The sequence below is a fragment of the Sturnira hondurensis genome, unplaced genomic scaffold (assembly GCF_014824575.4).
Source record: "Sturnira hondurensis isolate 20B ecotype Veracruz unplaced genomic scaffold, ASM1482457v3 Scaffold0004474, whole genome shotgun sequence".
NCBI lineage: Eukaryota > Metazoa > Chordata > Mammalia > Chiroptera > Phyllostomidae > Sturnira > Sturnira hondurensis.
In genome coordinates this window covers 3,673,028-3,700,217 of record NW_028077105.1, presented here as the reverse complement: position 1 = coordinate 3,700,217, position 27,190 = coordinate 3,673,028, and the positions used below count along the sequence as shown (strand labels likewise).

General features: G+C 42.4%; 1 protein-coding gene and 1 long non-coding RNA gene across 4 annotated transcripts in view; one reads left to right on the top strand and one right to left on the bottom strand.

The window, feature by feature from the left end:
* The window catches only part of PDE7B (phosphodiesterase 7B), a 296,607-nt gene that overhangs the window by 208,308 nt on the left and 61,109 nt on the right, over positions 1-27,190 (top strand). For all 3 annotated transcript variants that reach the window (XM_037045696.1, XM_037045698.1, XM_037045697.1), the window contains one exon: positions 13,304-13,387. In XM_037045696.1, the coding sequence (XP_036901591.1) occupies positions 13,304-13,387 (84 nt within the window). The remainder of the gene's footprint in view (positions 1-13,303; positions 13,388-27,190) is intronic.
* Positions 170-26,243, bottom strand: LOC118986679 (uncharacterized). The gene is made up of 4 exons (XR_005066430.1): positions 26,165-26,243; positions 12,814-12,868; positions 3,841-4,010; positions 170-457 (listed from the first exon to the last, which is right to left on the bottom strand). It is a non-coding gene; the product is annotated as an uncharacterized LOC118986679 (long non-coding RNA).

The window sequence follows — 27,190 nt, the reverse complement described above, 5'->3', positions numbered from 1 at the left end:
AATTTCAAGATTCTGAGTCTAGTGAGTTATAATCCCAACTATTTGCAGATATATTTGCTAAACTCTTGTCAATAATCCCGGTAGAATCATGGAGAACAGGAATATTAGGAAAGTAGAAGAGGGCAAACGTTGTTCAAATTTTATTTGGTTTAAAAAAACACCAAAGGACCTCTGTTGATAAAGTAGTTCCTCTTTGGTTCAGTGACCAAGTTCAGTTAGGATGGCTGTGCCAACAAGCACAGGAAGAGGGTGCTCAGGGCGCAGCAGAGTTCGGATTGGGAAAACTAGTGTATGGTCCAGTGGGCCCCATCATGAGTCAGGTCCAGTCACAGAAGTGCAGGTTTCAGGCACCGTTTCTACTGTAACCAGTGCATCTTGAGTTTCATACTTTATTTGTTTCCTAAATAGTCCTCTTCAACGTCAATATTCTGCAAGCTTTTTCCTCCAAGCACGTATCCTGCAAAAATCACTTTCATTGATATTACAGATAAAATTAAATACTCCAAAATGCACCGCTCCCCCAAATACATGTCTTTGTATCGTATATACTCATAAACTTGATGTTGACTTGGAGACTAAAGTAACCATATGGCCATGTGCCATGATCCATTTTCTGTCTTCTCTGTGAAGCTGGGAGAACAGTTAGTGTGGCTTAGCACCCTTTCCTAGAGAGGGCCACACGCTCAGGCCCTAAGGGAGTGCCTACCCTTGTGAGTGATAAAACCACCTGTGGGCCATGGGGAGAGGGGGCTGCACAGTAACAGGCCTTGGTGACTGACCAGGACACAAGACAGGACCTGGGTCACAGGAAAAAAACACTCGTCCTACACTCTCCGTCCCACTCGCCCTACACTCTCTCTGCTCCCGTGGGCTGCCCCCCTGCTGTTTCTAGAACGTACCCACATGTTCTCCTGGCCATGGACTTGCTGTTCCCTGAGCCTGAAATGCTCCTCCCGGATGGTCTCGGTGCACCTCACGCATTTCACTCCCATCTGTTCCAGGTCACCTTAGAGCCACCTTTAAATAAACAGACCCTCCTTTATTTAAACTGCAGCCCCATGCCCCTCCAGGCCACCCGGCCCTCCCTGGCCCCTTCCCTACTTTATTTCAGCCATAGCACCCACATCACGTCATCGTGTCCCTATAGGCAATTTATTTGTTGATTTTGTTTATCATCGCTCTCTCCCCACCGGAACCTGAGCCTCACCAGAGCAGTCACATCTTGTCTGTTTTGTTCACTGCTGTATTTTCAGGGACAAGAACAGGGCCTGGCACCTAGTAGGTATTCAAACACATCTCTGAGTAAAAGTGGATAAATACCCGGTTGGTCTGTGGCCCAAAAATGAAATTCAAACTGGAACTGTAGACTTAGTCAAATATGAAAAGAATGTAAGGGGGGATGGTACCGGAGGAGAGAAGGTAGAGGACCTCTTAGCTCCCTCTGTTGTAAAACTTTAGCCTATGTATTACACGCACACGCACACACTTCTCCTTACCCACTCACACAAATTCTCCATGTAGCGCAGTATATACTCAATTATTTTCCCTAAACAGTCACCACAAGAACATGTTTTGTGGACAACTGTCTTTGGAAAAAGCTGGATGAACGCACCTTCTTGGATATTCACAGTGAACATTAATATATTGAAGGGTCTGAAAAACGCCGCATGTATCAGTCAGGGTCCTCCAAATAAACAGCTGACTAATACAGAGATTTTGGTACAAAGACTGGTTCTAGAGGGACAGAATTTTAAGGATGAGTTTTCTGAATAGGTTTCAGATTTTCTAGAATTGACCCTAATCTGATTAGATTTAAAGATGCTAATTACTCCATTCCCCATAGTAAAGAGAGAGCTGGTAGTCTACGGTGTGATGTGGCAATAGAGATACACAAAATATCAACGCTGGGTCCTCCTAATCAAACAGGTGTCAGAAGCATGTGTGTGTCTGAACACTTCAGTCAAACTAACAAGTAGGATGGGTTTGGCTGATAGCTCCTAATGTTACTGAAGAAAGTGGGGAAAGAAAAGGATGAGCCGAGGGATTCTCGTTTCTATTTCAAGGGCTGCACAAATGACCTGAAGGCCTCTACGTGTGCCTGGAAAGAGATTCACTTTCTAGAGCTGCAAAGCTGAAATTCTTGAAAACTAAGCCCAAATTCTCACCCTGCTCGTGGCTCTATTATAGTACATGGCCAGGTGTCTACTGTGAAAGTGAAGGCACTAGCTGGGAGGAATGGGATCCTGAAAACCGGAATGAGTGCACGTAGGAAGTCCCTGACAGAGTTTGGAATACCAGAGCCCACAATTCTGATGAGCCCTCATTGCCAGTAGAAGCAGCCTCTTCATCCATTACAAGAAAATACCATAGACTGGGGGTGTCTTAAACACCAGAAATTTGTTTTCTCACTGTTCTAGGGGTTAGAAGTCCAAGGTCAAGGTATCAACGCATTTGGTTTCTTCCGAGGCCTCTCTCCTTGGCTTGCAGATGGCCACCTTCTTGCTGTGCCTTCACAGGGTCTTTCCTGGATGCTTGTGCATCCCTGGCATCAATTCATGTGTCCAGATTTTCTCTTCTTATAAAAACGCCAGGCAGACTGGGCTGGGACCCATGCAGCAGCCTCATTTTCCTTAATCAGCTCTTTAGAGGAACTGTCTCTAACTAGAGTCACATTCAGAAGTACTGAGGGTCAGGGCTTCAACATATGAATTTGGCCAGGGGGTGAGGGTCAGGAAAATACAATTTAGCTGATAATTTGAAATTTTTTAAAAGTTTAATTTTGTTAAACCTCTATGTTTCCCAAGAACATTTGACTGTAGTACCCTTAATTCACATGTCTAATAGCACGTCAGTAAATAAGGATCCTCACATTGAATACACTTTAACACTAACCTAGATTTATGTAACAATCTTAATATTATTTATATAATATATAAGAATAACACAGTGTAGAATTTATATAATATATAGTATATTTAATATTTATATAGCAATATCAGTAAGAATATTCTTGATAATAAAACTTTATTACAAAGTGATTGTCAAAGCACTTTTATCCATGTGATTTCTTTGATTCCTACTTTCTGTGAGGTATACAGGGCAGGTGTCATTATCCCTACTTAGCAAAACAGATGATTGAATGAAGCCCAAAATGGAGGCAGTAAATGGCTTCTTGGTTTCTTTACTTGGTGAAGCAATTTTGTTTTGCCTTGTTTTTCCATTACCATTTAGTCCCCTGAAACCCTCTTTGGCCACCCCCACCCCGTGATCACCACACTGCTGTCCATGTCCATAAGTCCTTTTTCCTTTTTGCTCAATTCCTCCACCCACTAGCTTCCTCCACCCTCTGTATAGCAACTACCCTCCCTTAACGTTATGCCACGGCTCTCACTTCAGATCCAGACATATTATAACAGAGACTGTACCATATTTGCCCAGAGCACAGGCTGTGGGGCCAGTCACCATGGTTTCAAATCTGCCTTCATGCTCACCTGCCATGCCTTTTTAAAAAACTAATGCAACACCTCTGTCTCTCAGATATGATACTGACAACAGTACTTGGGTCTAAGGGACTTAATGAGAGGATTAAGTGACTTCATTCATGAAAAGTGCTTCCAGCAATACCTAGCACATACTAAAGGTTTAATAAATCTTAGCTATTACAATAGAAATGAGTAGATTGACATCAAATAATCAATTCAACCATTTCCCTACTGAGTCCAGTTTTTGCCATCTGTTTCCCTTATGAAAAACAAACAAAAAACAAACAACACTTAGAGCTTAAAAGAATCCCAAGTACCATGTTGGCACAGACCCGTGGAATGAAGAGGTCCCAAATACCGCCTGGCTCTGAGCAGGCTCCAGCCTTGAGTATGGTGGACTGATGCTCCTTCTGAGGTCAGCAGACTTGGTGTGGAAGTCTCCTAAGAACAGGCTATCTCGTGGGACTTTGAGTATTTCCTGCCCGTGATCAGCAACATATTTTTTTGCAGTATTTTGGCAGGTTCGTCCTTGTTCCCAGCCAGAATCAGGAAGTTCAGAAGCACACGAAAACAAACAATACATTAAAACACTTCTCTCAGATTATTCAAAGTTCAAAAAACACAAAAATTATTCAGCGATTTGGGGACTTGGTCATTATTTTATCTTATTAATTACATTTATTCTCATTAATGGGACCATCCTTTTTTTTTTCCAGACAAAAACTTTTCTTGGGCAGTGATTTCCACTAGACTTTTTTTCTTGAAGTATAAAGGTATTTAAATATAGAAAGTGATTAGACATCACTATATTTTGCAAAAGTGTATGGATATTTTCATGTCCTGGGCTGTTGTATTCTCTCTGTAATTTTTAAATTATGTTTATTATTAATATCATTCTTAGAGACTACTATTGATCTTAAGATCAGCATAATTTTTTTCCTAAAAATCCCTTCTCTTCATTTCAACAACCATAGTTGGATCAACTGGAAGCCAACAGTATAAAGTGCTGCTTTTCAAATATTTACCTATCACTTAAGATCCTTCTAAATATCAGCTCCTTAATAAAACCTTCCCAGTCCCCCAGTTCTACATGATATCCAAAGGACTTTGCTTCTATTTCCCAATATAGTTGTTTGACTAAATCCAAAAGACTTTTTTCAATTATTTCACTTTCCCTTTCAGGAAGCTCTGAGTGAAAACCATTCCCTCTCTCTTGAATTACTCTCTCCCATGACACAAGGAGATTCTGAGTTTCCTCCCACCTCCATGGCTGCCCTTTCTTCTTCATGGACCCCTCTCCTCCAGCAAGACATGGAATGTTTCAGTAGCTCAGGGAAGGAGGCGAGGCCCTTGCTCACATCTCCATTTCCTCTACAACTTTATACATGCTCATTGTTTGATTTCATTTACAAATTTATATCTCCATCTCAGACATTCCCTCTGAGTCCCAGATCCATTTTTTCCAACTGCCTACAGGACATTTTTGCTTTGAAATATCAGTAACACTTAAACTCAGTGTGGCCCAAGTTGAGTGCATGCACTTCTCCCCCAAATCTGTTTTTTCTAGACTTTCCTTTTCTGTAATTAGTATAATCAATTATCCAGTTATGGAATCAAGAAAACTAGAAATTATCTTTGATACTTCCCTCTCTCTCAGCCCTCATATGCAATTCCTCACCCCAGGTTAATTCGACCTACTAAGTATCGCTAAAATCTATTCACCTCTCTACCGGTACCATCACCCTTCCCAAGCTACCACCTTTTCTCGCCTAGACTATTAGAATGATCTCCTAACTTGCCCCCCTCCAATGCATTTGCCATACCACACCCAAAGGTTTTTCAATATGGAAATCTGTTAGCATCATCTTCCCCTTAAAATCATCTGGTGACTTCCAGATTTGCATGGAATAAAGGAATCTTCGGCCTGTCCTACAAAACCCTGATACCGCTCCAATTTTGTTATACTCCATGGTCCCCTTTGTTCTCTTTTATGATGCACTTGGTCTTGTCGTGGTGCCTCATATATGCCACCCTCCTCCCATAGGACCTTTGGCCTTTCACTTCTGCTGCCTGGATTGCCGCACTCAGGGTGATCGTGAAAAGTATCATCCAACCAGGATACTTCGGAGTACGAAAGGAGCACTATTGCTAATTAAAGCAGCAAGCCAACAGGCGTAAATCAAGGCTTTTGGGGGCAAACTGGGGCCTATGTTCGCTTCCAATTAACTCCTGTTCACTCACCAGACCTAAAATAAAATGTCACTTCCTCAGTAAAACAACCTCCCTGGCAAAGTGAAGTCCATTAGAAGTTTGTGTCTATTATAAACTTATTAACACAATATACATCTCTTTTGTTCCACTATCCAAAGTTGCAACTTGACACTTATGCATATAATTGTGCTGTACTGTTCTCTCTGGTAGCCTTTTAGCTTCATGAGGCTAAAACTTGTCCAAAGATTTCACACCATTATATTGCCTACTAAGAAAATCATGTTATCATCAATATCATTTATATTAAACACCATCTATCAGATGAAGGACATGAAATAACGTCTGCTTGAGATGTCCCTTTTTCTTGATTGTCACAGCCAACCATCCAGTTATGCAAGGCAGAAATCTAAGAATTATCCCTGACACCTTCCTCTTTCTCAGCCCCACTGTTAAACCCCTCCCCATGCCCATTTTCTCTGTAGCCTCCTGTCTCTCCCCTCCCTTCTCTCTTCTTGCCTTCCTCCTCTCTCTTTCTCCTCCCCCACCTCTCCCACTGAATATATCATTTTTCAAAAAAACTAGCACACTCATCAGATACAAAGGACATCTATTCCTAATAGAAAGTGGTTCCCCCAAAGAGCCCATTAACTCACCTGACTATATCTACAAAAATTTATTCACTGGAGACCCGACATGAGAGTCTAAATCTCACTTTCAACCATAGTTCCAAAATGTGAAATTATATTAAATTTAAAAATCGAACATTAAAAGATTCTTTTTTAAATTTTACTAAATGGAACATCTTATTTTTAAGTCTATTTTATTGAGGTGACATTGGTTACTAAAATTATATAGGTTTCAGGTGTACAATACTAAGAGAAACACTTTAAGGGACTGCTGGGAAGCCATCTGAGATTCAGAAATCTCCAAGTTACTTATCCAGATAAAATCATAAAGCCTCGCAACACTTCTGAGAGGGGGAGCCAAACCCAAATATCTCAGTATCGGTAAAACTTAGACTCCTTCCAGCTTATACTGTATTTGCTCATATCTATGATTCTCTTCTAGATCATTAACTCTCTGAGTGTAGAGACATCTTATGGACTTTTTATTTCTCTTTTCCCCATCTGCTTTCCAACATTTTGTACGATGTTTTCCATGAGCATTGTTTAAATGAACTGGCTTAATCTAGGCTCTACTCTGAGCCCGCCCTAGACTTGGCCCCTGTGCTGACCCACTTATCCCAAAGTTGTACTGACTTGCAAGATACCTGTCTCTCTAGTGGAGTCTAGACTAGACTAGGAGTGGTGGTCTAACCTGCACCATCAGGAACTCATTCATTCCTGAGTCACGGTCTACTGCACCCCTGTTCACTGGACTCGTAATGCTGCTCTGAAAAAGCACTTCAGCTTTCCTCAGGACATAGTTTTGGTACTCACTTTCACTAACCCAGGGCTTCCCAGCAGAAAGAGGAGAAACACAGCATGGGATGATGGAGGAGATGATGAATGACAGCATGAGTGATCCCCCGCCCCCATCACTGCTGCAGAGCATGGAGACAGTGGCCCAGTGCAGCAATGGTTCGGAGAGCAGGAGCTCCCAAGGCCACCTGGCTTCTCATCCCAGTTCAGTCACTGATGAGCTCTGTGTGCTCCTCAGTACAGTGGGGAGGATCCACACACCTGCCTCAGGCAGATTTTTCTGAGGACTGAACCAGCTTAAATGTATACAGTCTGTAAAACAGCTCCTAACATAGAATCTTCCTAAATAGTGCCATCTATCCCAGGGGAGGGAGGTTGAGGAGAATTGGGAATCTCAGAAGAACAGTAACAAAATACGAATAATAGTGACTATTTTTTGAGTGTCTACAATGTATTGGCATTATATGTACCAGTGCGTATGTAATACATTTATTAAAAAAACTACAAACTTTGCTTTGGTAAAATTCTGGTGAAAAAAAGCACTATCCCAGAAATAACTGAATAGTGTGCAAGCTCACAGGACTATGCGCATGACTTAAGGCAGACCCAGATCACATATTCCCTACAATGACTCCCCAGATTATTGCCCTTCTTCTCCGTCTTTGTAAGAAGACATGTTCTTTGTGTTAAGTTGACAGCTTCCTAGAATTCTCATTAGGCATTCCTGCTGCTTCTTGTTCAATATCTTCTTTTTATTAGACTCCTGTCTTCGTGGTGGTGAAAACATTTTTTTCTCATTTTCCCTCTGTAAAACCATCAAGCTGAAGAATGTGTCATCTGAGTTAAAACCTTCTTTAACTGCTCTAAAGGATAACAGCACTGCTATCTAATATTCGCTTTTACAGCATTCGAGTCCCAAAATGCACATTTGTTACAAGTATTTAATAATTCTAAGCTGAAGTTGCAACGTAGTACAGTATTGTTTAGAGACTTGACTCTGACTTGATGAAATTTCCTTTTTCTCTGACTTTAATATAAGGATCAAGGATTTTACAAAGAAGAGAAAGAAATAACTGTATTTCACACGCACGGAAAACTTTGTGTTGTCTCGTTTGCCAGGAGTGTGGTTTCTGGACAACTGACTCCTGGTCTCTCCTCCTCCAGGCAGAGCTCTCTCAGGGACAGCCCAGGAATACACAATCAGTGCAAAAGATCAATAGACAGGAAGCCTCCTACTCAGCCAGCTAGCACATAGCCCCTAGTGACCACACAGGCCCAGACTCACTCAAGAAAGTACAGCAGGTTTGAACCTCCAGATGAGCAATTTGGTTCTAATCAGCCCTCCTGGATCTCATGTGAGCTCAGAGTGCCTGAAACAGTCATCTCTGCCTGAGTTATCACAACAGGCTGCCCGTACTATCCCATAAATCTAAGGAGTGATTCAATTGCTCAAACTTCCTCCTCTTTGTTAGACTAGATAAACATCTTGGGAGAAATAATTCACTTTGCTAATTGAGAGTAGGCATCTGCAGTGTTCAAAGCAGCCGGCTGAGGCAGCGCATGCAGCATGGTGAAAGTTCTTGTCTGGGATTTGAGGATCTGGCTTGTCTCTGCCTTCATTTGGCAAGTTTGCCGCAGTGACATGAATTAGTGATGTCTGAGAAGTTCAAAGGAATACCTTTCGTGAGAGCCTCTTTTCTCCCATGATACGTGGGCTGCCCCAGGACTGCGTCTTTCTCACACTACCACCGTCTCTTCTTCCTCGTGATACCCCCACTGTGAATGTCTGTGCCGTGTTCTCTGCAGCCTTTGCCATCATCCTCTTCATTCATCTCAGATGCAATAGGAGCATGGGAGCTACTGCTCTGTGCCTTTCCTCTCCCCCTTGCCCACCCTGAAGTGACCTTGGCACCACTATTGGGACCCAAGTCTGGCTCTCGTCATGTGGCCCATGTTTTAGCCACTGTAAGTTGTCATCACCATCAGAACCTCCACGCTCTTTGCCAGTTACATAAGAGGCCACATAATGTCTGCTCCCTAGCACAAGCTTTTATTAAACAGAGACAGCCCGAGAGGCCAAGTGGGCTAGAGGTCCATTCCGGAACCATGTCCCCTGGGAGGGTGAGTGGCTTTCTCCAGGTCTTGGCTCCTGGAGCCAAAATGCTCAACTCTCTGCCCGTGTTTGCAGCCTTAAATACTCAAGGACAACATGTAGTGTTTTCAGCCTGAAGGGGCAAACGAGAAGCAGCCCTTTCAAAACGAGAATTCCCCTGCTGTTTGTTTCATTTTGGAACACAATAAGAACAGACTAGGGACAGGGCTGAGCTGTCAGCACTCCCTACCTCGCTTCCACGGCACCTTCCATTTGCCAGAAAGAAAGTTGCTGAAGTTAAACAAGGGCCTAATGAATAGTCAAAATAATTGTTTAGCTTGGATATAAGGCCTTAGGTAAACAGATGATTACCCGAGACCACAGCCAGTAAAAGCAATTCAGCAGGACGCCACTTGTTCTATTCTTCGGACATCAGCCAGGGGCCTCTGCTCCTCCAGGGACTGTTGTTACTGAAATATTTCTCTCTTCCCACAAGCATCTTGAAGTAATTTAATATCAGAAGCAAGGAGAAGGAGCAAGATATTTCTATATTATAAATATATGCTTAAAGCATAAATTACTGTATTAGAGCTTCAATTAGATACAATGCTCAATATATGGAATGTTCGGTCTCTTGAGAAGTTTCTCAAATGCATTGTTAGCCCACTGAAAAGTGTCCTGCCTCCTGCTGTACTATTTTTTAACACGATTTAATCCTTTTCTAGAACAACTATTTGCTACATCTAAAGGCCATTATTAGGTCTATGATTAATTTGCTTCAAGACTGCAATTGTAGTTGTAGACAGAATGAGCATTGAAAGGAAACTCTCGCGGATGGGTTTTGTAGTCATTGCTGCTGCTCATTTGTTTTGCCTTGCTTGTTAATTTAGATATTTTTGCTATCAACTCACTTCATTGCCATTTGTCTCCTTTTCCCAAAATTGAGGTTCCATCAAGAAAATTCTACTTAATTAAGATCTTGAGTAAATTAGGTAGTTTCAGTTTTGCTGAACAGTCATTTTAATAATTGCCTTCCATTTCTTATTTGAAAATAATAGATGCCTTGTTGATCCAGAAAAGATCTGGCAGTCTTATTCTAAAACCCATTTCCACTGGACTTCTATTTGAGTAAACAGTATCTATCTGATTCAATCTAGTATTCATCAAGGGGGTAGATTCTCCTAATATTCAGTTTCCAGGAATCATGATGAATATATATTTGGTTTATTGGCAAATAGCAACCAAAGGATGCTTTTGGCTAATAAAAAGTTAACACTAAACTAGTTGTATAAGTTTTTTTATCCTGCTAATGTAGGAGAATGGGTAAGAACCTGGAGTTAGAGCCAATACTGAGTTTGAGCTCAAACTCCATAGTTGCTAGCTCTGTGGTCTCAGACAAATTATCAAATTTCCATTGGCTTCAGATTCCTCATCTGTGAAACAGTCTAGTAATGAAACCTTCGTCACTGAGTTGCTTTGTAGGCAATGAGAGAAAATGCATGTGAAATGCTGGGCACAGTGTAAATGTCCAATAAAAGTTAACTAGCTTGTTGTTTTCATTCTTATAATCTCCTCTCAACAACCCCTGAGAGTTGGCAAAACTGCTATAATTATGCTAACCTAAATGTTAGAAAACTGGGCCTCCAAATGGTTTATTAATTTCTCCAAGGTCACCCGAGACAATGAAATACTGGCCCTCTCAGTGACAGGGGTTCCCCGATTCCCAGCATATCACTCTCCTTCTCTCCGTTCTGCCGTGTGGTGCCGTCTCCACTCTGTTTCTCTAAACCGGAAGTCTTGCATGATGATGGGCTTCCTCTGCCTTACACTCTTAGATGGACAAATAGAATAAATTCTGGCAGAGGCTTTCAGCCCTGCATTGATATTATACTGAAGTTTTCTGGGACTGTAGTGCCCTCAGGACTACAAAACCAGGAGGAACTTCTTGGTAATACTGAGAAAAAATATTAGTGGAGAAGTGATTCCCAGTTGGTGAGCCCGAAAGCCCTAGGAGAAGCCCAAAAGGACGACACAACAAGTCAGCAAATCCACAAGCCTGCAGGCTTTGTAAACCAAGTTACCATGGTCATCTACATGCAGTTTTTCAAGTGCATGTCTAGCTTACTGTCATTTATAAACTATAAATTCACTTAAGGGCAGTGTTGAATTTGTTGTATCATTTTAACATACCGTACTATCTCATTAGCTATGAAAAGTTCATCTTCTATCATGTGTGGTCTGTGATTTTTGTTTTCATTTTAAAAGCCATCTGTGCATGCTTTATAAGGTTAGAAACCAATGGTATTGAGGAGAGCTCTTCCTGTGAAGTTTAACAACCTAAATTTAAGGACTAGCTCTGCTAATTATAAGTTTAAAGCACCATAAACTCAGGCCATCAATTAAAGTCAGTAGACATCTACTGAGGGCCTTTAAGGGCCCTGAGCCCTGAACTGGGGCTAGGAGGGTGAATAGCAGTCTTCCCCTTTCTCCTCTGAACCTCTCTTTTCTCACCTAAACAGTAAGAAGAATGACTCTCTTCTCAGGGCTATTGTGAGGATCTAAGGAGATAAACAAGAAAATAAGTATATTGTGAGCTTTGTGAGTGGGCTTTCTAAACTCTTTAGAGATTAATACATAGAGGGTAGATACTCAGAACAACTGTCAACGAGAGGGAAACCCATTAGCCCCTCCCAGGGGCTTTCCTGTCTTGACCATCCCAAATGCTAACAGCGTTCCCTTCTTTGATGTCAGAAATATGCTATTCCATCTCTTCTCTCTTCCTCCCACTTAACTATAGTCCATAAATTATAATGTTCTTTAATTTCAATAAGTCACTACAATATCTGATGCACTAAAAAAGGCACTGATATAAAATTCAAAGTTGAGAATAGCCCAAGGGCTCAGTGCTTGCAGTTTATAAGCCCAAGTCCCCACAAGGCCCATGTACAAGGGGTATTTTCAACACTGCCGATTGCATGGGTTAGCAGTGGTGAGGCTCTGGTTACCCAGGAGTTAGGAAGAAGACTTGTTCCTTCTCCCCTCTCTCAGGCTCAGGCCCCGGGGGTACCTCATGTCTAAAGTCCACCCATTATTACTCATAAAGGACACATTTCCTGATTCAGTTGTTCTAGAAATACATTAGTTATTATGTATTTTTACCTCTCTTCTGATTTCATGTTGTATGTACTAACCGGGAATTTTAGTCTTTCTATTTATTTTTGTCCACAGAGGATATTCACTTAGAAATTGCTAAGTACCAGAGAGCATGCAGAGCTCTCTGGACAAATGCAGAGCACGTAATATGCATGATTCCTGTACTGCAGGAGTGTAGCAGGAAGGAAATGCAGCATTTATTGCCAGGCCTCAAAGGTTATTTTATATTCTCCAACCGAGGACACCTTGAGGCAACGGAGGCTCAGAACCTCCTGTCCAAGGTCCACATAACTCTAGAGTCCGGGCCCCCTCCACTGTACTTCATTACCTCCCTTGATCTGGAGGGCAAGCCACACCCCCAAAAGGAACATGAACACAGGCATTAAAATAACCTACAAATAAGTACTAGAATCTCTACCAACTATGTCAAAGGGAGGCTATGTGTCTGCAATACCTGGAGCTGGGCTGGCCTTCCTCTGCACAGATTCAAAGCAGACCAGTGATACAACCTGGGGAACAAAGAAAGTACACTCCAGTCAGAAAACAATCGTGCTAGGTCTAAGAGAAACGGCGCCGTGGGTGATTCAACTTCTAGTAAGAATAAAAACTATAATCCCAGCATATCATTCGTCCTTCCAGGTTTAGATGCTTCATGTTTATGGCCCTTGCGAGTATAAACAGGCTATGGAAACTTTGTAATTACTAAAATTTTCACAGACACATCTCTCAGGCAAATATCACAGAGAATTTGCTGCTTCATTTCTTTGAGTTTGGCCAAGTTCTTGACGCTCCTATGTGGCACTTTCTTAAGGAAGGTGAATGGAAATCATTTTCCCCCGATATTTGGTGTTGGTTCCAGTTTCATAAGCGGGAAGGAGGATTCACAGAGGCGAAGTGCTCTTGGCAATGTTTTCAAACATTTGTTTGGATCTTCTGTTTTGTAGGAGATGCACGACTGAGAGGTCAGACGGGGGTTCCTGCAGAACGCCGCGGCTCCTACCCGCTCCTTGACTTCTGCCTACTTAACAGTGAGTCATCAAGTGTACCTGGGGAGGAACAAACGTTTTCTTAAAAAAAAAAAAAAAAAAACACCTCACCTCCCTCTGAACTTCAAAACCCTCCGAGGTCTGCCTTCCTTCCTCCATCTCTCCCCTCCCAAGTGGAACTTAACCCTTTGTCTTTAGATTTCCTCACTAGTGAGGTCATTCTGGCCCTGCCCTCTCAGAGATTGGGGAAGTGGGGGGGGAGGGGGCAAATGAGATCATGTCAGTTTTAAAACCGTAAATCTTAAAACTGAAGCCCTATACAAGGAAACTTGTTTTCATTATCCAGCACATTCTCTTCACCTCAAGCCGTTAGCCTAGAAAAATTCTATTTTCTTTTTAAAACCCCACAGAGAAACCTATTCAAGAGCTACCCTTAGTAACCTGCCCGTTACTGAATTCTCCCTTCTTTGTCTAACTTCAATCCCTGAGGTCCGTTCTTGCATTCCTGGTAAAAACTCTTCATCACAGAAGGTCCTGGAGTCTGAGCTTGCTGATTCCTCCATTACTGAACTATCACTACCTCGAAAGTTCATTCATTTCCATCTTTCCCCTTTGTATATCATTCCTCATTTAGAGTTTTGTTCAACCTCTGGTTCATAATTCTCTTAATCTCAAATTTCTTTGGAAATCCAAACCAGCAACCAGTCACCCCTCCAGATTTCATATCTCCTATCATAATCCTCTTTCACGTTGGACTCAGAGGTGCGGATAGAAAGTGGGTAAATCTCACAATTTGCTCCAAGGTTCTCAGTGTTTGGTTCTCATATCACTTCCAATCTATAAATTTCAAAGCGCTGGGCTGCATCCACAGAGTATTACTTTCCTTTGGCATAAACAAGTTCAAGCTAAAGAGGTAATTTGATTCACCTCAACCCCTGGAAATTACTAGGAGAAATTAGAACTGGCTGTTTCTGATCCTTATATCCTCCCGAAAGGCCGACGGGAGACGGACGTGTCTGTATCTCTGGCTTGTTCACCTCCCGCATCAGCGTGCAGTATCCGTTTCCTCAGTCCTTTCAGGGGCACGGAGACTTGGAGTAACCCTTTCCCTACTAGACGACCTCCCCAACCCAGACCTGGGCCACTGACCAACGCGACATTGAATCCAGCCTGTAGGGAGAACAGACAGTTCCTCCTTACTTCTTCTCTGACCCTGACCGGGCCGCTCTCGCTACCTGCGGAAGTTACCCCTTCGATAGCCTCCCAGGGGAGTCCAATCAGCGGCCCCAGGGCTGCTGTGAATACGGACCAACACCAAATTGTAAATTTACTTAAAACATTATGAGATTTTTTTGTGATTATGTGTCACAATGTATTTAATGTGTGGCCCAAGACAACTCTTCTTCCAGCGGGGCCCAGAGATGCCAAAAGGTTGGACACCCCTGCTCGACTGCATGAATTTGCAGGTTCCAGGAAGATGGTCTCACCAAAGAGGGTGGGAATGAGCTAGGGGTCCAGTTCACTGTCTTCTATAGAGCAGAATTCTCAATGGCATCCCATAGTGAATGTCAGAGAGAGAAAATAACCAAAAAGCCTCTTTCTATAGATGAGATATTATATCATGTTTTGTAATGTAAGGTATAAACCAATTAGGGAAATAGGAGATGTTTCTTTTCACAATTCCAAGGTTCCAAGTGATAAAAATCTTTTCTATTTATTTATCTTAGTGATCATAAGCAATTGCTAATGGTGTTTACGTTTGTCGACGGGATTATGGAATAATTCACTTCTATGTCATAGGTTTCTGTAATTTTGAGGGTTTTTTGCATTAGCTTAATTTTGTAGGCTGGAAAACAATGGAAAATATAAACAGAAACTCAATGCAGATAATATTTCACGGTTATTCATCATGTAAGGCATCGCATACAAGCAGATGCCATCTGGTTACCTCTCTGCTGTAGATCTTTCACGAAGTGCCTGGTTAGAGCCTGAACTCAGCCCCAGCCTCACCTGCATCCACCCAGGAGGCTCTGTGCCCCCATCCTCTCCTGCATCCACCCCCACCTCTTGCTCGTGCCCCTGTACCCACTGAGGAACAACGTTGTCTACCCATCCTGAAATTCCCTGTCTCCTCTGCTCAGTGCTCCACGCTGAGTAACTCTTTCACTCATGTCTCTTCATCCATAATACATGCAAAGGGATATTAATTTGCTTTTATTGCATTTTGCTTTATAAGTGGTCTCAATTTTTTCTCCCTCAGTGTGTAAAACACATTCCTAAACAGATTTCAAGATCTTAAAGGACCTTCTCTTTAGAGTTACCGAGTTCCCAGTAACTGTTGTTAACTTACCAATTAGATGAAAGGGTCCCCTCAAAAAGATTATATTAAATAATTATGAATGTCAATCACCCCTTACATGTAGCTGAACAGCACAGATAAGACTGAAGCCCTCTGAGATTTCCCCGTCTGTGCTATTATCCATATTATTGACTAATGCCCCAAATAGTGTGTTAGTGAGACTAGAACCAGTAACGTTACTGAGACCACTCTCCACAATTTCCTAACTTAGCCTGCAGTTAAACAGCTTGTCGCTGGGCAGCGGAAGGTATGTGGGTATCTGTGTTCTATACAGTCAGGTAGTGAGATGAGAATATACGTCACACCCCCTACCACTTAATGTACACTTGATTTAATTCTCATTCATGTGCTTGTTGTGGTTTGCTTGAGTTGTCAGTGTGTGCTCTCAGCCTAAGGAGAAACATTTCAAACAGTACTTTATAAAAGTTTAAAAGTAAATCCCTGAGGAACATTTTCTCCTAAAACCATTTTTATTAACAAAACGTGATTCCAACCCTACACTAGTACCAAACTGTTTAAAGTGGGTTTTAAAATAATCGTTTACCATAACTTTCCGTCATTTTTCCCAAGCATAGGCAGAGACCCAAGACTTCATCTTCCTCAGGTGCTTTCAGTTTTGCTAGCATTTGTGGGCCTTATTTTCTAAACCATTTGTGAGAAAAGTTGAATCACCGCAGCCTCTACTCCCTGTGCTGTCGTCCCTGCGGCCTGCCTTCCAAAATGCTCAGTGGAATCCGCGTGGCCGCCATGTCCTGCCCGAAGTGTTCCTGGGTATTTATTCTCTATCGTCCACCTCGACACATCCCTTGAACACTTGGAATGTGCATGGCAAAAATGTGTGGTAAACAGTGAGGCACGTTGCACGTTTCCGTTGGTCCCGAGAGCCATGGCCCCACCTTGTCACAGCAGATCAGGGACATCAGAGTTAATATCTAAAATAACTTTCCTCTGTCAGAACAAAGTTTCTAAATATTAAAACAGACAACTAGGTCTGGGGTGAGCAAATGGCAGCTCATGCACCAAATCTGTGCCCCCACCCCTGCCTGTCCTGTAAATAAGATTTCTCATTGCAGTGTTATTTACAATAGTGAAGATTTGGAAGCAACCCAAGTGCTCACCAGTAGATGAGCAGGTAAAAAAACTGTGGTACATTTCCACAATGGAATACTAATTGGCCATTAAGAAGAAGAAGGAGGAAATCTTACCTTTGTGTCAGCATGGATGAATCTGGAGCCAGCGAAGCTAAGTGAAATCAGGCAGTCAGAGAAAGATGGGTGCCATGTGACTTCACTCATATGTAGAATCTAATGAACAAAATAGGCTAATAAGCATAATAGAAACAGACTCATAGATACATAGAGCAGACTGACAGCTGTCCGAGGGGAAGGGGATGGAGAGCTGGGTAAAAAAAGGTGAAAGGATTAGGCAAAAACAAATGAATGAACACAGATAACAATATGGTGATTGCCAGAGGAAAGGGGGAGTGGGGAGGGAAGTAGAAGAGGGTAAAGGGGGATAAATGGTGAGGAAAGGAGACTTGACTTTGGATGGTAAATGCACGATGCAATGTGCAGATGATATGAAGGCTGTATGATTTTATTGACCAATATCACCCCAATTAATTCAATAAAATATTTTTCAAAAACCTGGGGAAGAAAGATTCTCTTGGAACACAGCCATGCCCATTCATTCAGAGTATCTACAGGTACTTTCACCCTATAATGGCAGAGTGGTTACAACAAAGACCATATGGCTGACAAAGCCAAACTTACTTACTCTATGGCCCTGTACAGCAAAAAGCTACCAACCCCTAACTTAGATTTTTCAGCAGAACTAAAAAGTTTTAGGGCATGTCCATAGGCACATTCAGTCCAATCTACTTTCTTTTATTAATATCATTTTCCTTTTTTTAATATTCTAGTACCATCACTTTACTTTCAGGAATGAACTCACATTGACTAAATTTAAATGAGAAAGAAGTATCAACAGAAAGGATACTTCTTTTGCTGCTCCAGATTTTAGATTCCACAATTATAATCTCTAATTGCACAGATTTTTTTCTGGAGGAGGTATCCCTTCCCCCATATTTTTGAGACATGGTTCCACCATGCCCATGTACTTATTGTCTCCATAACAGGGGACAATGTATACCTAGTCTGCCTGGCAGAGTCCTCATTTGCACCTGTGTCCAGGCATACTTATTAATAATGCCACCTTGCACTCCCAAAATATCCTGGCTTGAACAATAAATTAGAAAGCCAGTGGATAACATCATTTTTTTCCCTCAAAAGAGTATTTCAAGAAAACGCCTCTCAAATATCACCTGCATTCTAGAAATGAAGATGAGAATCTTTCTAATAAGAGATCCATCCAGATCCATCCATTTGTCTATTGTTAACAGGTAAGATAAAGTTACTTGTTAACAGCCAGTTGCATTTCCTGTTCATATTTCAAGCAATTTAGAAAAGGGCATCTACCCTGGCTGGCGTAGCTCAGTGGATTGAGCGCGGGCCTGCGAACCAGACGATCGCGGTTCGATTCCCAGTCAGGGCACATGCCTGGGTTGCATGCCGGTTCCTTGCAGGCTAACTACCAGCAGGGGACTCACAACAGGCAACCATACATTGATGTTTCTCTCACTCTCTCCTTCCCCTCTAAAGATAAATAAATAAATAAAATCTTTAAAAAAAGAAAAGAAAAAAAAGAAAAGGGCATCTATATAAATTTTCAGAAGCTTCTGTAGATAAGTAGCAGGAAACTGTGACTTCAGCAGCATTATGTGGGACACAGGAACCACAGACCTTTAAAGAGGACGCTTACTGCTACACCTAAGCATGGAGAGGCAGAACAGAGTGAGGGAAAGGGATGACGGTTCTTTTTTATTCCACAAGAGAGAACCAGAAGCGGGCAGGACAAACAGAAGTATAGCAGCCCTGCTAAACCAGTACCAGCTGCCTAGAGACGCATTTCATTCACTCACTGTTGGGGGAGAGGAGTGACAACAGAGGAGAACATGTAGAGAAGAGTGTCCAGACAGACATGTGGCCACAGAGGTGAATGTGGCAAAAGCAATTTCAATTTTCTGCCGAACAGGTGCCTCCAGAGGCCCCTGCTACATCCTTGCCTCCTGGTTTAATATAATCAGTCGCCTGAGTAGTTAATAACTAGGTGGAGATGTTCCCTTGGCAACCATTTCAGGCCAACACAATGTGATTTCCACACTCGCTCAGCAAGGGGAGTGACATACAAAGCCAATATTCCCAGTGACTGCGGGGCCGGAGTCAAAGGGGCAGCTTCAGCTAGAGGTTCCAGAGTCCCAGTGTCCGCTGCCACAGAGACCCGCAGCTCCAGACCAGCCTGGGCTTTGCAGTGGCAGGCTAATTGGGTATTTGACTTTTCCTGTGGGTTAATTTGCTAATCTTGATTTGTACAGTTCTAGTCCTCCAGATCTGCCTGTCCAGGCAGGGCCACTTTAGCAACACGAGCATGAGGTAATTTAGTATAGCTACAAAAATATTTTCCTTTGCTCATTACTTCTGAGATGGAACTAATATTTACAAGCACACATGCACAGATTTGAGTCTCTGGGTCACTTCTCCTTCATAAAAGGTATAAGTGACCCAGAGACTCAAATGCTTTGGAAAAAGCTGCCATTTAAAACATATTACACTCTGTAGAAATACAAAATAAGTCTGCAGAAAGACTGTCAATGAAAAACCACCCAGTGTGTTACCATCTCGTGTGATGTGAGAGCCCCGTCTTAAAGATGAAATGCCGACTTGCTTACAAACTTTGTTTTCTAAGAGAGAATTCTGCACAGATGGTGATGGCCTTTCAGTGGTCTTCTTAAAGATAAATTTTCACATGACCTGTGGGAACCACACAGAACATAAAGCACCTAAACCAATATGCTATAGAAGAAGATATTGTTTAAGGATACAAACTTGCAACTGGTAGATAAATCCGTTCTGGAGACCTAGTGCACTGCTTAGTGATTATAGCCAGTAAGCAATACCATATTATGAACTCAAAGGTGCTGAGAGGTCTTGATTGTTCTTACCACAAAAATGAAATGATAATTATATGACCCGAGAGAGGGGTTAGCTGATGCTAGAGTGGTAATCATACTGCAATATATAATGTATCAAATCAACATGCCCTACACCTAAAACTTATACAATGTTGTATGTCAGCTATATCTCAATAAAAAGGTAAAAAGAGAAAGAAAAGATAAAATAAAAACATTCTTTCAAAACATTGTACAGGGTGATTTGAAAGAACTTGTCCTGAAGTGATCATATCCCCCCTCCCTCAAAGCCCTGGCCTCCAGCTCTGTGCTCCCCAAGCAGACAGGGCAGGTGCCAGTTGGGACTGAGACTTCTCAGGAGTGCCAAGGTAGCACCCCACCATTTCAAAGTCCAATATTTGCCTTCCTCTAAAAGAAAGGCTGGAGTTGGTTGTGGCTGTGGTGCCTTCTGGCTCACCTGGACCGTGTTCCATGACCTACGACGCTCAAGGCTTCTGGCTGCTTGCTCCCCAGCACTTCAGATGCAGAAGTGCCAGACCAGTAGGAGGGCTAGCCACCAAAGTGCCACTGCACTGCAGAAGACAGATGGATGGGCCCTCACGGTTTCACTCATTCCTTGTCATACTACTCATCAGTGACCATGGTAGGCAGTGTTCCAGGAGGTACAAAGATGAATGAGACTTGGCCACAGCCTTTGAGGAATTTACAGAGACCTAAGCAACTATATCTTAATGTGATGTGATACATCTAACAATACATGCATGTGTGGCAAGAGTATACAGAATATGAGAAACACATATACGTATACAGGATTCAGAGCGGGGAGTCATTAACTTTGGGACCACTGAGGAAGGGAATAATTAATTCTGTCTTGGAAATGAGGGAAGGCCCCCTGGAGGCACAAAATATGAGTCGTTTCTGAAGCAACGACAAAGTAAAAGAGAGCTGCGAGCTAGAGCCACCTTCTAGGGCCATTCTAAAATACGCATCAAGACCTAAGGAACCAGGAAGGAGCTCTCAGTCATTCTATTCAACTGCATATAAATCTATTGGAAGATGAGGTTTTCAAGTAGGGCCAGAGAAGTCAGGAGAGGTCATTCAATACATTCAATAAACCTAACGGTCTGGGAAAGACCATATGCACACACATATGCACAAAAGTTTTAACCTTCTAAAGGTAGAACTGAAAACAACCATTGTCATCTGTTAACCTGGCTGACATCATTTAACAGATTTATTTATTTTTATCTGAATGATAAAAAATAAAAACTTGAATCAGGGTGCCCAGTATTTCCTCTGGGTTATCAATCAATCACTCATTCAACCAGCAGAACACCTACTCCATTCCAACCAAGCAGGCCATGAGGAGGCCAAGGGACCCTGAGCCACGTCAGAAACCACTGAGCTGAGATAACTTTTCGTAGGATGGCTAGCTCCTCTCTCAAACAGCAGCATGACTGCTGTCTTCCAGAGACACCAAATGCAAATATCTGAACAAATTTTAAGTCAACAAATATTAGGAGTAGTAAGGTAGTACCTATTACATGCTGTCCCTGGGCTGAAGATTCTGAGTGTTTAAAAGGAAACTTTCATACTGTTTTCCATAGTGCTTGTACCAGTCTGCAATCCTACCAACAGTGGAGGGCGGTAGGGAGCACTGGGGGGGTGGGCTGTGATGGGAGTAAAAGATAGAAAACTGAACTTGAACAATAATTAAATTTTTTTTTTAAAGGAAACTTTCAGATATTCCTCTAGCCTCAAAAACCTAACAACCTCAACCTCATTACTTAGATAAGATAAACATACCCTAAACTGGGGACCATACAAGAGCATACATGATCTAGTTCTAAAATAATTGACACCAACAGTGAATCAGAGACCAGAGAAGGCAGAGATGACTGAGATGGCCTGAGCAGAGGAGGTCTTGATGGTCTCATACTGAACTCTGAACGGCGTGGTAGGGTATCGACTGGTTAGCGAGGTGCCTGGAAGTGAGACTGAGCCGACATATGGGAAACAAAGTAAAGTAGGTTGACTCGAGAGAAAATGAAAGTTTTGGAGTGCCCAGATAAAGAGTTTGAATTTGATTCATCAAACAAAAAAGGGATCCCTAGAGAATTCTGAGAAAAAGATAATCAGAAAAAAATAGTGTTTAAGAACATTAACAGACACCCAGGTGTAAGAAGGACAGACTCCATGAATCAAGAGAAATATAAGTCTATGAGGGCAGTAGAAATAAAGGTATTAATCCAGAGATGGTGTGGGAAAGAGGAAATAAAACTCAGTGTACTGAAAGTTCCAAGGGTTGGTCTGGCCATCTAAAAAACTCAAGACGAGGCCAATGATGAGAAAGGCTGATGGCTGAATTAGGGGGAAGGAGGGTGAGCTCCGTGGCAACAATGTGTTTGCAGTAGAGTCAAGGGAAAATATCCAAGAGGCAGATGGGAATAAGGGACTACAGCGTAAGCAAGAGAGGCCTGGTTCTGCAGTTTTCCTTGGGAATGACAATCATCACGAGCCATGGCCAGAGCAGGTATCCCAAAATCAACTACTATGTTCAAGAGCCCCGTTACTTTCAGTTTATAATGAGCTTGATTTAGCAAAGCACAAAACTGTTGATGACAGAGCCCACAAAGAATTAAGTTTCACCAGAAATTTATTTTCCTCAATGAGGAGCTATTCAGATACCGCCCTTACTCCCCCCCTGCCACCACCAACATGGGTTCTACTTGGGGCAAATGTGGCTGCTTGTGTCGTGGCCCAGTGGGTTTGCTAACTCACCTGAGTGAGGCACAGGTAAGTGGCAGTTTTCTGTCACGGCACTTCATTGAGTAAAACCCTAACCCAATAGTTTTTCTAGTGGCTTCTCTTCATATTGACTTCTTTGGATTTCTGGAGACCATAAAATGTAGAGAGAAGCAGGAGTGGATGTCCTTTTGCCTAAAGTTGCTCCACAAGTCACTAAGTTAGAAAAATTTGTTTGTTAAATAAAATGAAAGTAACATCCTACCAAAAGCAGGCACAGCCTGTGTCTTATGACTTCATTAGGAAACAAAATGAGGGGTTATGTCCTCTTGTTGCCATCCTACCTTCAAAGTTGCAGAAGGTCTAAAAGACTCTCATATATATTTATATTTATATATAAAATATGTGTTATGTATTTATATATGTTATATATAAAATATTAAATACATATATATAAATAAAATAGAGAAAGACAGTTCCCTCCTTAGAACCTTTTGTGTGTTTCCAAACTGAGATCTCAGGGTGAACACGTAAGATCAAGACCTTGTTTTCTCTCTAACTAAGAAACCAAATTGCCTTGGGGCTCCTCAGTGGTTGATTACTTATAAGTAACCTTAGGAGTAGAACAGATGCCTGAGGAAAGTGGCCGCAATTAAGGAGGAGGGTCCCAAGGGGAAGGTGGCCCATGTCACTGCACCTGACAACGGCCACCACAACAGAATAAAGATGGGAGGTGCTTAATCCCAGGTACAAGATGCAGGAGCCCAGGTGTGGTTCCCTCTTAGGCAATGCTCCCCAAGGCTGTCAGTTCCTGAAGGTCTAGGAGCACAGACACACTTCTGCGAACACTGGGAATAACAGAGGCCATTACCACCCAACCACTCCTTCTCCGCCTCGCCTACCATGGTGGCCCCACCCCGAGCTCCGTGCACACTGAACTCCTGCTGCCCAGTCACTCTCTAGAACATGGTCAACAGAGAAAGCTGACAGGTGGATGATGAGCTCTGAAGTCAGACCGGGTTTGCGTGAGCTTGGGAAAAGCATGCGGACTAATAATGTCCAAGCATGTGGAAGGACAATGTAACACCAGCATCGCTGGGTCAAGGTGAGAAGTAAATGAAATCAATGCGTCCAGAAGCCTGTCTTGCTCACAGTAGGTCTTCAGTAAATGTAGTTGAACTTCAGAGGCACCTTCTTCCTCTGCTGAGTACATCTTCTCCAGCCACCTCTTCTCTTAGGAAGCCCTGGCCCCTCATTAGACCTTTGTGAAGCCTGCTCCCACCCCAACTCCAAGAAAGCACCCATCACAGTGTAACTGCAAACTCACTGAACCTGAACCTCTGGAGAGCTACTTTTTCAGTGTCCTGAGGTGAACTGACTCAGCAAGCCAGGCTCTGGACTTTCCACGAGTATTTGGGAACCACGAGTACTTGGAAATCACTCATATAGGTCAGTTATGCCATATACGTATCACATCACACAGCAACAATAATAGCTAATATGTGTGGAGCTCTTGGGCTCTCGACTCTGCTTTCTGTGCTTTGCACAGAGCGACTCCTTTAATCCCCACAAGATTCCTATGAAGTAGACACTGCTATTTAAACTGAGGCCCGAAGAGGAGAAATACCCCCCAAAACTTGTTAACCAGAGTCCAACCCCCAAAATTACAATGTTAGAGCATAAGTGCTTGCCCATAATAAACTATCATTCTTTGTCATCTATGAATTTGAAAGTTCAAAGTCAATATATGTCTGCAGTATATTCTTTTTGTGTGACACATATATGACAATTACATACATTAAGTATTTTTCTGACATTATAGTAGTCATTTTCCTTTTATAGTACATTTGGACAATTTCCTTTCAGATATAAAAATGGTTCAATATCATTGAACAAATAGTTCCATAATTAATTAGAAAGTATGTTATTATACAGCCATGTAAATACTAGATTTTACAACTTTTCAAAGATATTTTATATTATTCCTCCTGCTCTGGCGGAAGGTACCAAATGACCAATTGCTCACATCGTCACCAGACTTGTGTTCTTTGACAAGACAGAGAAGGGCGTGGTGGTGGTGACAACCCCGGACCCCCTTTCGTCAGCTGCCTCTGAAAAAGGAGGAGGTGGAATCACTATGGTGGCCCATTAAAGTCAGATTTGGGGCTGCTGCCGGGTGCTTTCATTTTCTTCAATGGGAGTTGGTTATTGCCTGTCATGCAAACTGTGCTTCGCTGAAAGACGGTTTCTCAAAATGTTTATCATACTGGGTGGGACAAAAGTAGGTTTACAGTAGTCAGTATGAAAAACACAAGAGTTTTTAAAATTATTATATTATCTCCCATACAAACAACAGTAAGCCTACTTTTGCCTACCCTGTATATTAAGTAAAAAGAAGCAGAACATAAAATTTTATATCTTAAGAAGGACCCCAGCTACATTTTTTTAAATATACCATTTTAACAGGGATTTTTTCTAGATGATTATTTTCTATTTTTCTATTTTTTCTTACATAAGCATATTTTCCTCTTATAGTCACATAAAAAAAGATTTTATTAAAAAGGAAAAACTCAACATTGACTAGAAATAGAATCTTTTTTTTTCTTAAAGAAAGTAATTTCAAGATGCAGAAAATGAAGTTGCAGTCATGGTGAAAAAAACCACTTATTTACTCGGCCAACTTGGGAAAATGCTTGGAAATTGTGAAGCTGAGTACTTATCAAAGCCCCGTATGGGACTTCACAGTGATGGCTTGTCATTGAAAGATGAAATTTATTCCAAAGAGCTGAAATCAAAGTTGCAATTAACATTAAAACAACACTTTACATGGCAAAGCTTTGAAATGAAGGCCCTCCAAGAGATCTTTCAGCCCCATTTCTCAATCTTACAAGGGAAAAAAAAAAGATACAAACTAACTAACTAAAAACAAGCAAACAAAAAACCAGAGAGGCCAAGTGACTCACTTCAAGTGAATGAAAGAATTAAGATCCAGGATTCAAGTTTTTCGACATTTTGTTTTTCCACTAAAGGGTATGGCCTTCCTTATTTAAACTGCACCTTAACTCTATGAAATGAATTTAGCACTTGCAATGGGAGACAATCTGAGACAGGGACTCACCAGGCTGGGCCTGGAGCGCTGCTGCCTGGATTTGAACTCGGGCAGCAGAGGCTTTGCAGGCCTGGGCTCCAGGTTCTCCAGCTGGAAAAGGCTGGAAGAGAATGAGGATGATTCTCACAGGGTTATTGGGAGAGGAAGTGAGGAAGTGTGTGGAAGGTGCTAGCGTAGGACCTATCACAGTATAAGTTCTCAATTAATGTGGACTTCTATCATTACTGTCACTTGTATTCCTATTTCCCTCTGACCATACATAGAAGTGCTGTGAGAAGAGTGTATAGTACTTAACAGTACAGCGCCCTTGACTTATACTGAGGAAGACAGTGTTTCCTTACCCCTTTTCAGTCTCCCGTTCTTCCATTTAGTCATTCTTCCAACAAATGCTTATTGAGCTCTGCCTCAGGCATATCTCTTTCTGAAGTACAGTTTTAAATAAAATGGGAAAGAAAAACAATAGCTAGGAAGGTGGGATGAAGGGAGGTGTTTCTGCAAGACATCTAAGCATCCTGCAGTTATGGTCAGAATGATCTAATTGATAAAGAGCAAGGGGCTATATGGGAGAGAAAGTCATACCTGAGAGTAAAGTGTCCTGAAAAGGTGGGAAGGACACCGGCCTTCGCCATGGAGGCAGCTCTTCTGATGGAACAGGTGCGAAGGAAAGAATGGCTACAGAGTAGGAAGTGTTGTAACAGAAAGTAAGGACTTTCCCATCTAGTGACTTCTGGGTTCTCTCCGAAGCAGGAGGCAGGTGCGGAGTAACGAAGGCAGGGCTCCGCAGCACCCTCTGATCGTGCTGTTCCCACATTTGTGACCCAGAGAGCCAGTCCTGTGCTCCACCTGGCCACCAGCCCTCTGCATCAGACGTCTCGCAGCTGTGATACCACTGAAAGGGACATTCCAGCAATGACATGGGACTCCACCTTTGTCAGTGGAGTCTATGCCGTTGCTTTCTCTTTTTCTCACAGTGTGGTCCATTATGAACAAGTCTGTTGCTGCCTGCCCTCTCCCCACAGTCCCCTGTCTCCCCAGCCACACAAGAGACAGTGATAGTCTCGTGTCAAAGACTCCTCGCTCGCACTTCCTTGTGCTTCATGGGTAATGCAATATGTACGGAATGTCCAGCCATAAACACAAGTTTTACTTCTGTCTCTGTGTCTCTGCCCTGCACACTCACCCCACTACCACCCACCGGGGCCGATCTGTCCTGTGAAGGCAGCTGTGGCTGCAGCTGGTTCATATCCAGGCCGGGGCGGGGGGACGTTCCCTCCTTGCTCTCCTGCCCCCAGTGCCTCTGGATGCTATGGCAACGTGGGGATTTCTAGCATCTTTTCCCCACGAGTTGCCAGAATTCAGTCAAGTACAAGGCACTACTCTCTTTGGCATTCACTACAAGTCCCAGCATCCCCTTTCCCTCTCCCACCCACCATCTTCAACAAGCCTTGCCAGGTGAGGAAGGAAAATCCCCTATCTCCTCTCTTCTTCTCTCAATCTTTTATCTTGAACCTTACCACATTCCATTTATTTTCTGTTTTGGAGACATACTTCGTAAAATAACAGAAAACTAAAAATCTACCCCCCCCCCAAAAAAAAAATCTCCGG